Genomic DNA, 14,848 nt, shown 5'->3' with positions numbered 1-14,848 from the left:
GGATATAAGAAAGTTTCCAAGACACGTCAAAGGTTAAGTTCATCATTCTTCTTCTTCTTCTTCTTCTTCTTCTTCTCTCTCTCTTTCTCTCTCTCTCTCTCTCTCTCTCTCTCTCTACACAATCAATCCCTTTTGTTCTAACTTGATCGTCGAAGGGTCCGCTAGGGGACTCCCATTCCTCGTTGGACCTTTTTGCCGGCACCACCAGCGAGCTCCGAGACCGATAAAAGGCGTTGGAGGTGTGGGTCAACCTAACTCGTCCTCCCTTAGATCAACAACATCATCAATACAGATATATGAAACACAGATCCATACATATGAGCCATTTCACCACAGGTATATATATGATTTGGTAAAAATTTTGGGATCTCTAGCATTACTAGTATGTTATTGGTGTTTATGAGTCGTGTGTATTGAATTTGAACTAGATTTGAAGAAATTGATTCTGGTTTATTTTATATATATATATATATATATCTCTTTTGGGTTAAATTGATGAGATCTAAGGTTTGGGGCTTATCGATTTAGGGCTTTTTGGCTCTGAATTTGTGTTGTGGATTTAGTTGTTTTCGATTCTGTGACAGGAGATCGAGTGATCTGAGTAATTCTATTTTGTTGCATAGGAGATTAGGGTAATCTTCTGTTGTTGTTCTTATTTATTTATTTATTTTGAAAATGCTTAGATTTTTTATTGTTATTGTTGATGATGATGATGATGATGATGATGATGATGATGAAACGGGTTGAAAATATATATATATATATATATATATATATATATATAAACAAATAGAGTTTAAACATATAAACAGACTTAAATTTCAACAGATAAAATTTGTTAAAATTAAACAAATAATAAAATTTAAATAGATATTTCAACAGATAAGAGATTAAAATTGAACAGATAATAAAATTTGAATAGATATTATTACAAATAAAGGGAAAAAATTGAATAGATAATCAAAAAAATTTGAACAGGCAAATATAAATTTGAACAAATAGTCAAAAAAAAATATGAACACATAGTCAAAAAAATTTGAACAAATAAAAAAAATTGAATAAATTGATTTTTTTTTTTTTTAAACAAATAGATATGAATTTGAATAGATAGTAACAAAAAATCATCAGATAAAAAAAGTGAATATATAAATTAAGGGGTAAAATTGAAAGTAAAATATTTTCTAAAAACAATATAAAAGATTTCTCACTAAATTATTTCACAAAAGATGAATCTCTCACCAAAAAAACTAAATATCCAGTATATCTAATTTCTTATACTCTGCTTATACTAAACCTTTTAATAATTATCTCTTTATATAGTACAACAATGATTTCCGGCACTCTCACAAACGAAGTCTCTATCTAAATTATAACCCACAATTTCATTTGATTTTTATTTTTATTTTTTTCAGCCACTATTTAATTAACCACATAAAAACTAAATAAATAAATTTAATATTTTTATTGTGTAGAAATTTTGTACCAAATAATACAATCATATGATATTTTTGTATCATATAATATTATATTTTTTTCAGTCTCTATCTAAATGATATATATGTCATAAAATATTTATCATTTAATATGTCATATATTACATATTATATTAATAAATGTTGCAACCTTTTAAATTAATACAATCATACTATATGAGATAATAAAATTTTTATGGTGACAATTATTCCATACCCAGTGGACATTGATTGATAGATATAGTGGAGAGACATGTCGAATGTTGTCTTTTCAATTGAATAATTTTCTTTCTATGATACACATGTATAATATTTGTAATATTATTAAAAAACAAAAATAATGAAATGTATTCAGCTATACATATAATTTTAAAAAAAAGAAAATTAGATAAATCTCTTTTTAGATTTAAAGAAAATATAATAAGTTACACAAGTTTGACTTTATTATATTAGCCTTTCTAATTAAAGGAACACTTATCCCATTTTAATAATAAATTTGTTAGTTATATTAGCGAGAAAATGAAATTGTTATATCTTTTCGAAATGTATATTTTATTTTATTTATTTTATATCTTCACACATCTATGTTAGTTCTAGATTTATTTTATTTTATTTTTTTTTATTTTTATTTTTTTTTTTTGTTGTTGTTGTTAAATTTGAAGAAAATATAATAAGTCACACAAGTTTGACTTTATTATATTAGTCTTTCTAATTAAAGTAACACTTATCCCATTTTAATAACAAATTTGTTAGTTATATTGGTGAGAAAATGATATTGTTATATTTTTTTTGAAATGTATATTTTATTTTATTTATTTTTATATCTTCATACATCTATGTTAGTTCTAGTTTTTTTTTTAAAAAAAAAAATTATTATAAGAGAAGTCAGTATATTTATGTTAAAATTGTGAAATTTTTTTAAGGATTATTTGACAAGTTGACGCAAAAAAATAAAAGATAAAAAAACAAAATCATTACAAAAGTCAATAAAGAAAAAGTCATACACCTCAATTATTCACATATTTTCATAAAACTAAAAAATATATATATTTTCTAAACACATAATTTATTTTTCACCTCAAAATAAATAAATAAATAAATAATCACAAATAAAGTTAAATCTGAAACCTCAACTTAGGCCTATTTTGACAACATGAAATTTTAATTAAAAAGTCAAAAAAATACTATAAAAAAACCAGCTCTTTTTTCTGCTTTATATTTCTTTTTAAAAGTAAAAAAATAACTAAAAAAATTAATTTATAAAATAACATGTAGTGTATTTTCTTCAAACCTGATAGAGTTATAGCGTAATTTATTTATTTATTTCTAACAAAATCCAATTATTCTCGTCTTCTAGAATATTTATGGAGGGAAGCCTATAGGAGTGTACACTACATGCATCCTATTATAAATTAATATAATTTTATCACAAATTTTGTAACATCAGTTAGAAAATGCATAATTTCATTACAAATTAATATAATAAATAATAAAATGTTTAAAATTGTGGAGATATATTTTCTAAGTACCAACACGTGGCCAAGGTGACGCCAGCGTGTCAGCCAGGGTGCCACGTGTCTTGGTCGTGACGCCAAGGTGATTTGGGCTATGCCGAGGTTATCTCCAAAGATATCGGACTCTGGGATAAGCAAATTATGGACAAGAGTCCTAAAATGAGGAAGGATTTCAGCTTGGATAAAGATAAAACTCTTAGGGAGTTTATCTTTATTTATTGGAGAGTCCAAGATAAGCACTGAGCAAAAGTCCATTGAAGCGAGGCTTCTATTGGGATTAAGATTGTGTTGACTATAAAAGAGAGGCACCCCCATGAGTCTAAGGTACGCAATTTATATTCAGAATAGTGAGTTAAGCACTTGATCTATCTTTTTGAAAGATAACTGACTTGATCATCGGAGTGCCTCCGGGTGGACAAACCACTGTCGTAATCTCTTCTTTCTGTTGTAGGTCACTCAGGCGCCATCTATTCTGCCAGAATCTCTTCTTTCTGTTGTAGGTCACTCAGGTGCCATCTATTCTGTCAGTGCTCTGCAGTTGAATACTGAGTTGGTAGTGTGGTCAGAAATTCACTCATACAAAAATTTTACAATTAATGTTACAAAAATTTATGACTTTATTCTGATATTTTTTTATTATACTAATTTGTGATGAGATTACGTATTTTATAATTAATATTATAAAATTTTATGATAAAATTAAACTAATTTATAAACAAATTTTTGTGATGAAATTAAACTAATTTATAATAAGGCACATATGGTATTTCCCATTTATGGGTGGTGGATTTACACACCATGCTTTCCCATTTATGGGTGGTAGATTTACAAGTTGCTTCTATAAAATGACTTGTGTAGAGCATAGACAACTTCACATATTCTCTCTCTCTCCTCTCTCATCACACACACACACACACAAACAAATACAATGGCTGATAAGGATCACAAAAAGCTTCATGCTATCATGATTGCATACCCTCTCCAAGGCCATATAATCCCCACCGTCCACCTAGCCATCAAGCTCGCATCAAAAGGCGTCACCATCACTTTCATCAACACTCAACCCATCCACCACCAAATATCCAAATCCAACCCACCACCACCACCACCATCCTCCACCGCCGTAGACGGCGGTGATTTCTTCGCCGGAGCACGTAATTCCGGCCTTGACATCCGATACGCAACGGTCTGCGACGGTCTTCCGCTGGGTTTTGACCGGTCTCTGAATCACGACCAGTTCATGGAGTGTCTACTGCATGTTTTTTCGGCCCACGTGGACGAACTTGTCGGAAAGATAGTTCGGTCGGAGTTGGAGTCGGAGTGTCCGGTAACTTGTTTGATCGCCGACACTTTCTTTGTTTGGCCGTCGGTGATTGCGAAGAAGTATAACCTAGTTCATGTTTCATTCTGGACTGAACCAGCTTTGGTCTTGACTTTGTACTATCACTTGGACCTGCTTAGAAAGAATGGTCATTTTGCTTCTCATGGTATGTGCTCTCTCTCTCTCTCTTAACCATTAGCTTTGTAACCCTCTCAGGCTAGGATGGAGCTACATAGGGTCTGGGTGAAAATTACACTTTTATCTCTAATTGTAAAAAAAAAAATTCATTTAGGATCGTTTGACATTGGTTAATATAATTAATTTTTGGGCAAATTACATATACACCCCTCCAGGTTTGGTTAAATTACAGATACCTCCCTGAGGTTTCGGAAATTACATCCCGCCCCCTGAGGTTTGTATTTTCATAACAATTTACCCCCTGAGGTTTATATTTCATAACAAATTACCCCCTAATTTCTTATGCAAATATAGCATTCAGGGGGGAATTCGTAATTTCTCAAACCTCAGGGGGGTATCTGTAATTTTGTCAAACCTGGAGGGGTGTATATGTAATTTGCCCTTAATTTTTTTAGTCTCTGACTTTTTTAGCCTCGTTTAATTTTTATTTTGAGATTTTTTTTACTTTTGTGAGAGAAAAAGTGTGATGATTATAAGTAAAAAGTGATATTTTATCTTATAAACTTATATAGCTTATTTTGTACTTTTTTTTTAATTCCAAAATGTTAGCCAAACTAGCACTTAACTTCCTTTTAATTTTAAATATGTTTCAATATATATATATATATATATATATATCATCTTTCTTTTTAATAAATTTCTTATAATTTATCATTATAAATGTTTAATTTTATCAAAATATTCTCCTATAATTATTTTCATCTCTATCATTTCTCTATTGTTTTTCTCTACATATATCTTTTTTTTTTTTCCTTTTTTTCTATGCATGTTATTACATTTTAAATTATGATTATTATCATATTTAGTAACTAAAATAGCAAATAAAAAAAGTATCAATTAATTAAAACATATCTAAGACACATAATTTTGATATCACGTTAATTTTTTATCATTCTATTACTAATTATGAAAATTGAATTTGGTTAACTTTTTTAATTGATATCGCTAAGGATTAATGGTGGCCTCATGAATTAAAATCCTGACTCTGTCACTGCTCTCAGGTAGGACGTAAGGCTGCAAACGAATTGAACTCTGCTCATTTAAAAGTCGTTTGAGTTTGATAACCCACCCATGCTATGCATGAAATTGAAAAATAAGAATAAAAAAAAGATATTTTAACTTTAAAATATGTTGATATTTAATATGAGCAATATTAAAGACTCACACTTTTATTCACTCACAATGATATAGCAAGAAAGTTAGGCCTCATATCATTGATTGTGTAACAAAATAAGAATTGACACATATCATGCCACATTATTATAATTACAATTATGAAACCTTTTTGAGATGTCAAACCTTTTCCATTTAATATCTTGTATAAAATTTATTAATAGTGATTAGATTTGAACTGTAACATCAGCTCTACAATAGCTCTCATAAAAGAAAAATGATTCCATGCCTCATGTAGCATTATCACAAATCAATCCAAGCCATTCATTTATATGTGTGCCATGCACTTTATATAAATGAATAACTTAAATTGATTTGTGACGTTGACGGGCAATGAATACGTGCTCCTCATAAGATATTTTAACTTTAAAATATGTTGATATTTAATATTTTGTATAAAATTTATTAATAAGATTAGATTTAAATCTTAACATCCGCTCCACAATAACTCTCATATTAGTATTATCATTAACTTAAGATACATGTCGTGCAAAGAACGGGTATAGCCTCGAATTTGGATCCTCGGCCGCCCTTTTGGGCGGCAGTTCCAGCAGCCCCCCCAAAACGACGTCGTTTTGGGGGGTTTTTTCGTTTTTTTTTTTTTTTTTTTCGCAGAACCAGAGCAGCAGAGGGGAGGGGAGGGGAGCTCGCCGAAGGGGAGGGGAGGGGTCTGGATTCGCCGTCGCAGGTCGTCGAGCTCGCCGTCGCAGGTCGTCGAGCTCGCCGTCGCAGGTCGTCGAGCTCGCCAGCCGTCCGATCGTCGCCCGATCTGCCGTCGCCTCCGCGTCCGGCCCGCCTCCGCCTCCTCCTCCTCCTCCCCCGGTGATTTAGGCCCCCTCCAGTCCGGTGCTCCCTCTTCTTCTCCCTTCCTCTCTCTCCTTCCCCTTCCCTCCCTCTCTCTCTCTCCCTCCCCTCCCCTCCCCTCCCCTCCCCTCCCCTCCCTCTGGTTCTGTCAAAAAAACGAAGAAGAAGAAAGAAAAAAAAAAAAAAAATCAAAAAACCCCCAAAACGACGTCGTTTTGGGGGCTGATGGAACGGCCGCCGGAAAGGGCGGCCGAGAATCCGGACTCGTATAGCCTCAGATCCAATAAGATCTTATTTTGGCGTTTAGTTTGAAGCCTTAAAAATCTTTGAGTTGCTACTGCTTGTGTGGAAGCATATGCATATGCACCTGCATATGTAGTTAGGGTGAAAATTTTCAATACGATATATTAACATGACTAATGTATTTTATATGGAGTTTGTATGTTAAGGATTGATTGTTTTTTGACATAATTAGATTATGGTACACAACATTATAACATGATAAATAAACACGTAATGGTCAATTTCAAATCCACATAATATGAAATTGACATGAGTAACTCGATTAATGAAAAATTAATTACATTTTAATGTTAATTTTAGTAAGAGACATTTTAAATCCTTTTACCTAACCGTGAGAATTACAACTTAGTGTATTTAAAAAAAAAAAATTAATGGTAAAATTTATAAACATTAATAATTATATTCATAATTATTTTTATTTTTTTTACTAATCTTTAAATATTTTATGAAAATTCTACTGATGTGTAATTTCCCCATTCTAATTCCATAGATGTTGAATTAAAAAAATATGTAAAAATAGAATTTTGGAATTAATATATATATATATATATATATATTGTTTTCTATTTGAGATGATTTCATTTATTATTTTGGAGTTAATCTAGTAAACAAAGATAACAAACAAAAAATAGAATTTAGTTTTTCAAAATAAATAAATGAAACTGAGTTGAAATTAAATATTTTTATGAATAATTTCATTTAATAGATATTAGATCATCAAATTTAATTTGTGAGGAAACAAATTTAATATTTTCATCGACTAGATATTTTTAGCTAAGAGTGATTTTTATTTATTTATTTTTGACATGATAAGTTAACACAATATGAACGTATATGAATTCAAAATGATTGACATGATAACACACAAAAACAAAACAAAAAAGAGTTATGTTTGGTAACGTTTACGTCTTTAGTTTATATTTACAAAAATTTTATAAATTGATTTTTGTTTATTTTTAGAAAATCATAAACTACAAACGCGTTTGGTAATTGATAAAATGTTTTAAAAAATTTAAAAATATAAAAAAGAGTGAGAAATAGCAAGTGGTGGCAAGTACTGGCGAAAGACGGTTGTGGAAAGTGGTGACGGTGGGTGATGGGTAGCTGGTGGTGGTGCGTGGTCGCGGGTGGGTGGTGGTGGTGGTGGGTGGGTGACGGTGGCGGGTGGTGGGTGGTGGTGGCAGGTGGGTAGCAGATGGCCAGTGGTGGCGAACAGGTGGGTGGTGGGTGGGTGACGGCGGTGAGTGGTAGCGAGTGGATGGTGGTGGTGGTGGTGGTGGGGGTGGCGAGTGGTGGGTGGTGGTGGTGGTAGGTGGATGACGGGTGGTGGTGGGTGGTGATGGTGGGTGGGTGGGTGAGTGGATGGTGGTGGCGGGTGGTGGTGGGAGGTGGGTGGCGGATGGCAGGTGGTAGTGGGTGGTGGCGGGTAGAAGGCGGGTGTTGGTGGTGGTGGTGGTGGTGGGTGGGTGGGTGGGTGACGGTGGCGGATGGTAGATGGTAGCGAGTGGGTGGTGGTGGTGGTGGTGGTGGTGGCGGATGGGTGACAGGTGGCTAGTGGTGGATGGTATTGGCAGGTGGGTGGTGAGTGGTGGTGGCAAGTAGGTAACGGGTGGTGGTGGCGGGCGGTGGATGGTAGTGACGGGTAGATGACAGGTGGATGGTGGGTGGTGGTGGCGAGTGGGTAGCAGGTGGGTGGTGGCGAGTGGGTGGCTGGTGGTGGCAGGTAGGTGGTGAGTGGTGGTGGGAGGTGGGTGGTGGTGGTGGAAAATGGTGGCGGGTGGTGGCTAGTGTTGGGTGGTAAAAAAAAAAAAAAAAACTGAAAACTCAAAATGGAAACACATTTTTTATGTTTTCATTTTTTGGCCAAATTTATAAATTGAGACAACTAATTTACAAATAAAAAAATTTACCAAATAAGTTTTTATTTGAGTTTTTTAAATTTTTGTAAATATAAACAGAAAATTGAAAACGTAAGTGTTACCAAACGGCTCCTAAGTGTTGGAAAAATTCTAATATGAACTCAAGATGACATGATACAAATATGACAAATGATATAGTGACACACAAGTATTATAAAGATTATGTTTGATTTACCAAAAATAAAAAGATTAGATGAGGTAGTTATTTTAGAATAACTTATTCTGGGGATGGTAATTTTGAAAAGGAAAATGATTTAGAGCCCTAAAATTTTCCCCCCTAATCCTCCTAATTTCTATTTTGGGCAACTTTTTGCTTTTTTTTTTTTTTTTTTTTTTTTTTACTTGATATGGAAATTAGGGGGATTAGGGGGAAAAATTTTAGGGGATGTAGCAAGATCCTTTTGAAAATTTACCACAAAAATGTTATGCTAAAACAAGTTGTCACACCCCCTCTCTCTAGACAGAACACTCTGACACATGTAGGATAAAAGTCCCCAGGAATTAATTAGGAAAAATTACACATCGGTTAAATCTTTTTAAAATAATTATTGTTTCATGAAAAAGTTTTATAATTTTAGTAATTAAAATTTGTATAGTTTTCCATTGATTTGAAATTATTTTTACAAGTATACATTGAATTGTTATTTTCCCAATTAATTATCCTGAGTTAGAAATTTTGAACCAAATGTGAGATTATTTAATGTAATCCTACTTTCTAATCCACAAATCAAACGTGGCCAGAGGGGACAATTTATATGTATTCACTATAATATATAAAAGTTTTAGGGACTAATTTTTTTTGTCTCTAAAAATATAATTTTCATTGCAAAAAACATTAGGGACTAATTTAAGTTGTCGCAAGGACAGTCAGTAAAAAGTTATTTCAAAAAGTTAAAAAATGAGTTTTTAGTACAAAATTTTGAAAATATCGCTAATAAATGTATTTTTAAAGACAAAATAACTTGATCCCAAAAAGATAATAATTCATTACTAAATGTCTAATTTTGTTGCTAAAAAAATGGACTAAAAGAGGATTATATAACTTTTTTTTTTTTGCACATTGATAAAAAATTGAAAAATTCCTTGTCGACATAAATTTATACTCAACACAATACCAAGTACACTAATCTCAGTTATCAATTTAATTAAATATTTTTAAATTGAGCACAACTCTCTTTCATAGAGTATAACTCATTTGTAAAAGAATCAATGTCGAAAGGAAAGTGTTGTAGGCTCCAAATTTTTTATTAAACAAATGATTAAATGTCTTATATGCGTGTGAGGTGTGGACCCCATACCTATACTCATATCTATACTCATGTAAGACATTTGGTCATTTATTTGATAAAAAATTTGGTTACTCATGTCGAAATCTTGTACTCCCATGGAAACCCATTATTAGAAGGGAAAATGTCTTGTAACTCAAATTTTGTGGCTCAAAAGTAGCTCAAATGGCCATTTTTATGTTGTTTTGTACTCAAAACAACGTCGTTTTGGCCATTTAAATCACTTTTGAGCCACAAAATTTGAGCTACGTAGCATTGTCGTATTAGAAGTTATGATTATTGATGTTGAAATTTAAAAGTAATTACTAATTAAATAATTACAAAATAAGGATATTTAAAGATATTTTTGAACATATTTTTTCACATGGCACAAAAATTCTATTGACATTTCAATTATAAATAGGTTTATTTCAATGTTGTTTAGAAATTTATTGATACAAAATTACGTTGTGTTGCACATTTTTATTGGTAATGATTATGATTGAGATTTTTTTGAGAAAATATTATAGGTTCTAATTTTTTTATTATGGGAGACATTTGGTCATTTATTTGGTAAAAAATTTAATATTACTAGCATTAATTGAGATTGTTTCCTTGCGGGACCGAAGGCTCAACTATGCATTGAAGGTATAGCAACATGCCGTTTCTTTTTGTAGAGTATCATTCTGAGTCTCTTTTGGATGATCTGAATCGTTCATATTATACAGTTTATCAAGAATATTATCCATGTAAAAAAAATCAAATTAATTGAATATTCTTAATCCTGTGATTATATCCTAATTTTTAAAAAACAAAATTCAAAATTATATTTAAAAAAAAAGAAGTGTTTTGTTATAGAGTTGTGAATATCTAATCAATTTGATTTTTTACATAAATTATCTACTCAACAAACTCTATAATATAAACAATTCAAATTATTAAAAGAGATTCAAGATAAACCTCCATAAAATAGCACAACGGCCTCCTGCACCTTTTAAGCACAGCATCATCCCAAATCCTTCCTTGATATATGTTAAAATTTTATTAATAAGTTGAGGGAACCATTTGAATGGATAATGACTTATTAAACCTAGTAGGACCAGTGCATTGTATCTTCAAACAAGGTCATATATAAATCAACAGTCTCCTCTTATCCGGTCCAAATCAACAGTTCTGGACAAATTTGCCTACACTATGTAATCATCTTGTAAATTTTAAAGTGGTGGCCAACTTGTTCGAATACGTATTGTGTTTATCCAGATGTGTACGCAACCCAAGGTCATACGGCCCTGTTTGGAAACAAATTTTTTGAGTTTTTTTTTTATTTTTTTTTCACTAAAAGACAAATTTGTTACAAAATAAAAAAAAAATCCAAACAAAATATCACATTAAACCCCATAATTATTTCACTTTTTGTCTCACAAGCATCACATTCAATTACAAAAAAATTCAACTATCTTCCCAAACACAAAAAAAATTCTCCAATAATATCCTATAGCTAAAAAAACTTACAAAAAAATTCACTTTCCAAACACCCACATAATATACATATATGGGATTCTTTTTACCCTTTTCTCACCATACTACTTCGCCATCAATCATTTAAGAGTATTAACCTTGCAAGGTGGATGAATCAGAAAAAAAAAAAAATGTTACAATAGGTGGTTTAATCATAAATTTAAGATTAAAATTGAACCAATTAAAATTATCAGATAAAATAATACAAAAACGAAAGTATATATACTACCAGTGTAATTTAGGAAGAATTGCAAAAAAAATAGTATGAATACAAAAGAATTACAATATCATGGAAATACAAGCAATTTATATATTAGATTATGCAACTAAATCTTATACCTCCACCTCTTTATAATTATTGTGAGTTTATTCCAGTTTTTAGCAATTGCCATTATAATTTATCCAAAAAAATAGATTACAATAGAATATAATTATTGTGAGTTCATTCATGTTATAATATGGTTAAATTCTATAATTGAGCAGATAAGCGTGAGGACACAATAGATTACATACCTGGAGTGCGGTCCATCAAACCAACGGACCTGATGTCATATCTTCAGGCCACCGATATAGGGACCGTGGTGCACCGGATAATCTACAAGGCATTTGAGGACACGAAGAGAGCAGATGTGATTGTCTGCAACACAATCCAAGGGCTTGAACCAGAAACAATCTCAGCCCTAAATCAGAAGAAGCCAACTTATGCAATTGGGCCCATTTTCCCAACTGGGTTCACCAAGAGCACCGTGGCTATGAGCCTGTGGTCCGAGTCAGATTGCACCCATTGGCTCGACACCAAGCCTCATGGGTCAGTTTTGTACATCTCATTTGGTAGCTATGCTCACACTAGCAAGCATGACATTTTGGAGATAGCTCATGGGCTTTTGCGTAGTGGGGTGAGTTTTGTTTGGGTGATTCGGCCTGATATCGTGAGCTCCGAGGATCTTGATTTCTTACCCGTTGGATTTGAAGAAAATGTCAAAGGCCGAGGAGTGATCGTGCCGTGGTGCTGTCAGATTGATGTGATCTCTCATTCAGCGATCGGAGGGTTTTTAACGCACTGTGGATGGAATTCGATATTAGAAAGTGTATGGTGTAGTGTTCCGTTGATTTGTTTTCCTTTGTTGACCGATCAATTCACTAATCGAAAATTAGTGGTGGATGATTGGAAGGTTGGGATTAATCTATGTGACGAAAGATCAATCACAAGAGAGGAGGTTGCGGAGAAGATTAACCGTCTGATGTGTGGAAAAACATCGGACCAGATAAGGAAGGAGATCAAGAAAATGAGGAAGGTACTAGAGGATGCATTGGCCTCTGATGGGTCGTCCCAAAGAAATTTCGATCAATTCATAGAGGATTTGAAGATCAAAGTCAGCCAAAGAAATGGGATTGCCACGTGGCAACACGAGGATGCATCATCCAATCATGCATAGATTCCACGGTGATCTAGTCAAAAAATTTAATAAAAAAAAAGTTTGGGGTCCGTTTGACTAGTTTTAGAATAATAATTTAAGTGTGGAGTTGTATTTTAAATTTTAAGTTTTTGAATTATGATAAAGAAAAAATTTGTCTGGTTATAAGTTTTGAAAACAGTTTTAGGATGATTTGTAATTTTTTTTTTTTTTTTGAATATATAAAATGTAAGAGAATGTGAGAGAATGTAATAATAATAATAATAATAAAAGATAAGTGAGGAGTTTTGAAAGTAATTTTGAATTATATTTTAAACATATATTTGATTAACATGTTTTATTCAAATTATGATTTAAAAATAAAATCATGATTTGAAAATTATTCCAAACGCTACCTTGATGTATGCAAATCAACACTTATGGCTATATTTTTTAGACAAAAGAAAAGATGAAAAAAAAAAAGAAGGAAAGCTGCACTTATAGCATAATTTTGATCCTTTTAGGGAATGGCTCTTCACCATACTACTATTCGTATTTCACTACATTCTCTTTTATGGGACTCATTCCGGATTCACAACGATAATCAAAAAATTCATATTGCAAATTGTTGGCTACATATTTTATAAAAGCCAGTTACAGTTCGACACGTGGCATAGTAAGGGTAATAAAGGAAGGTTATTCAAGCCTTTAATCCTGATCGTACACGTGGCAATAAATATTGGTCCTCACAAGATCTGAGTAACACTAGATCAAATAACGGGATGCTAGATGACGTGTCTTCAACGGTTACTCATATTCAAATCCAAGTACAAGAGGGAAGCTCAACTGCCAGTAATGGCGTAATGGCGTAATGGAGCTACTTGTAAGGGAGCATGATCAGCGATCATGGAGGAGCAGTTCGACGGTTCGAAGTGCAGTTCGCAGGTCATCACTGACGAGTATAAATAGCAGGACAGCCCCCAGAAAAACGACGGACTCAGATCATACAAACCAGTCATTTACTTCATATATTTTCTTTTCCAGTCATTTACATTTCCAGTCTTTAAATACCTGTTCTTTAAATACCTGCACTTTAAATACCAGCACTGCACTTCGATTCATAGGAGTAGCTTCAAGTAGATTCAAGTAGATTGCTGTTGTAAACCTCTCTGAGGCTGAGTTCGAACCATTGTAAGTGTTCATTTTTATGAAATACTTCAATTGTTCTTCATATTACTGTTATTTTCTATTAACTTCTCCTAAATCAAGCCACCAGTAAAAGTCCTATTCATTGAGGCTGAAAAGAACTAAAACACAATCGTCTGATAATTGGTTGGCAATCACAACTTCTGTAAGGACTGATTGATCCTTGCTGGCACGCTCACATTCACAAAAATACCCTTCGAAAAGCCAAAAAGCCAACATATATTTTTGGCACGCCCGGTGGGACTTAATTAAAAATGGCTAGAAGAAGACGACAAGGAGAAAATGAACGCTTCGAAGAAGGCGTGGAAGGAGAGGTAGAAATACCAAATCCAGAGGATAATGTAGTAACACATCCTGTGGAAACTCCTATATTGTCAGAACCTATGGTCGAACAGACCAGTACTTCTGGACAAGAACCATATGTTCATATTATTGGACAAAACCAAGGAATTGGACCGTCCACTGTGCCATTTATTCAACCAACAAATCCATGGGATGGTTTAGTAAATGCCATGGGACAACAATTAATGAACACAATGGAAAGGTGGGCAACATCCTTTTTGGATCGAATGAATAACCACCAACCAACAAACACAAGACACACGGAGGAAGTCGTAAATGTCCCCCAACAAAGATTGGCTAGAGAAAAACAGCCTATGCAAGTTAATGGACATGCTAATGGTCAAACTAGTACCCAAAACTTTGAAAGACCATCGCCTCAGTCTTAGTATGAACCCATTTCAAGGCCTATAGCAGGCCAA

At 32.8% G+C, this 14,848-nt stretch overlaps 1 protein-coding gene across 1 annotated transcript; it reads left to right on the top strand.

Moving 5' to 3' along the window:
* Positions 1-3,763: 3,763 nt before the first annotated feature.
* Positions 3,764-13,070, top strand: LOC114257379 (UDP-glycosyltransferase 86A1). Its single transcript, XM_028197141.2, has 2 exons — positions 3,764-4,473; positions 11,971-13,070. The coding sequence occupies exons 1-2, from the start codon at positions 3,915-3,917 to the stop codon at positions 12,921-12,923; spliced, it is 1,512 nt and encodes a 503-aa protein (XP_028052942.2). The 5' UTR covers positions 3,764-3,914; the 3' UTR covers positions 12,924-13,070.
* The last annotated feature ends 1,778 nt before the right edge of the window (positions 13,071-14,848 follow it).

The sequence above is a fragment of the Camellia sinensis genome, chromosome 10, assembly GCF_055761805.1.
Source record: "Camellia sinensis isolate YWXY chromosome 10, ASM5576180v1, whole genome shotgun sequence".
NCBI classification, from domain to species: Eukaryota; Viridiplantae; Streptophyta; class Magnoliopsida; order Ericales; family Theaceae; genus Camellia; species Camellia sinensis.
The sequence above is the reverse complement of the archived record's forward strand: the minus strand, read 5'-3'. Positions and strand labels throughout refer to the sequence as shown.

What these genes read in the sequence shown, in the direction of transcription:
- LOC114257379 (XM_028197141.2), top strand. Translation starts at nt 3,915, where the DNA reads ATGGCTGATAAGGATCACAAAAAGCTTCATGCTATCATGATTGCATAC. An exon ending in TGGTCATTTTGCTTCTCATG is followed by an intron (nt 4,474 to 11,970) that starts GTATGTGCTCTC and finishes ATAATTGAGCAG; the next exon opens with ATAAGCGTGAGGACACAATA.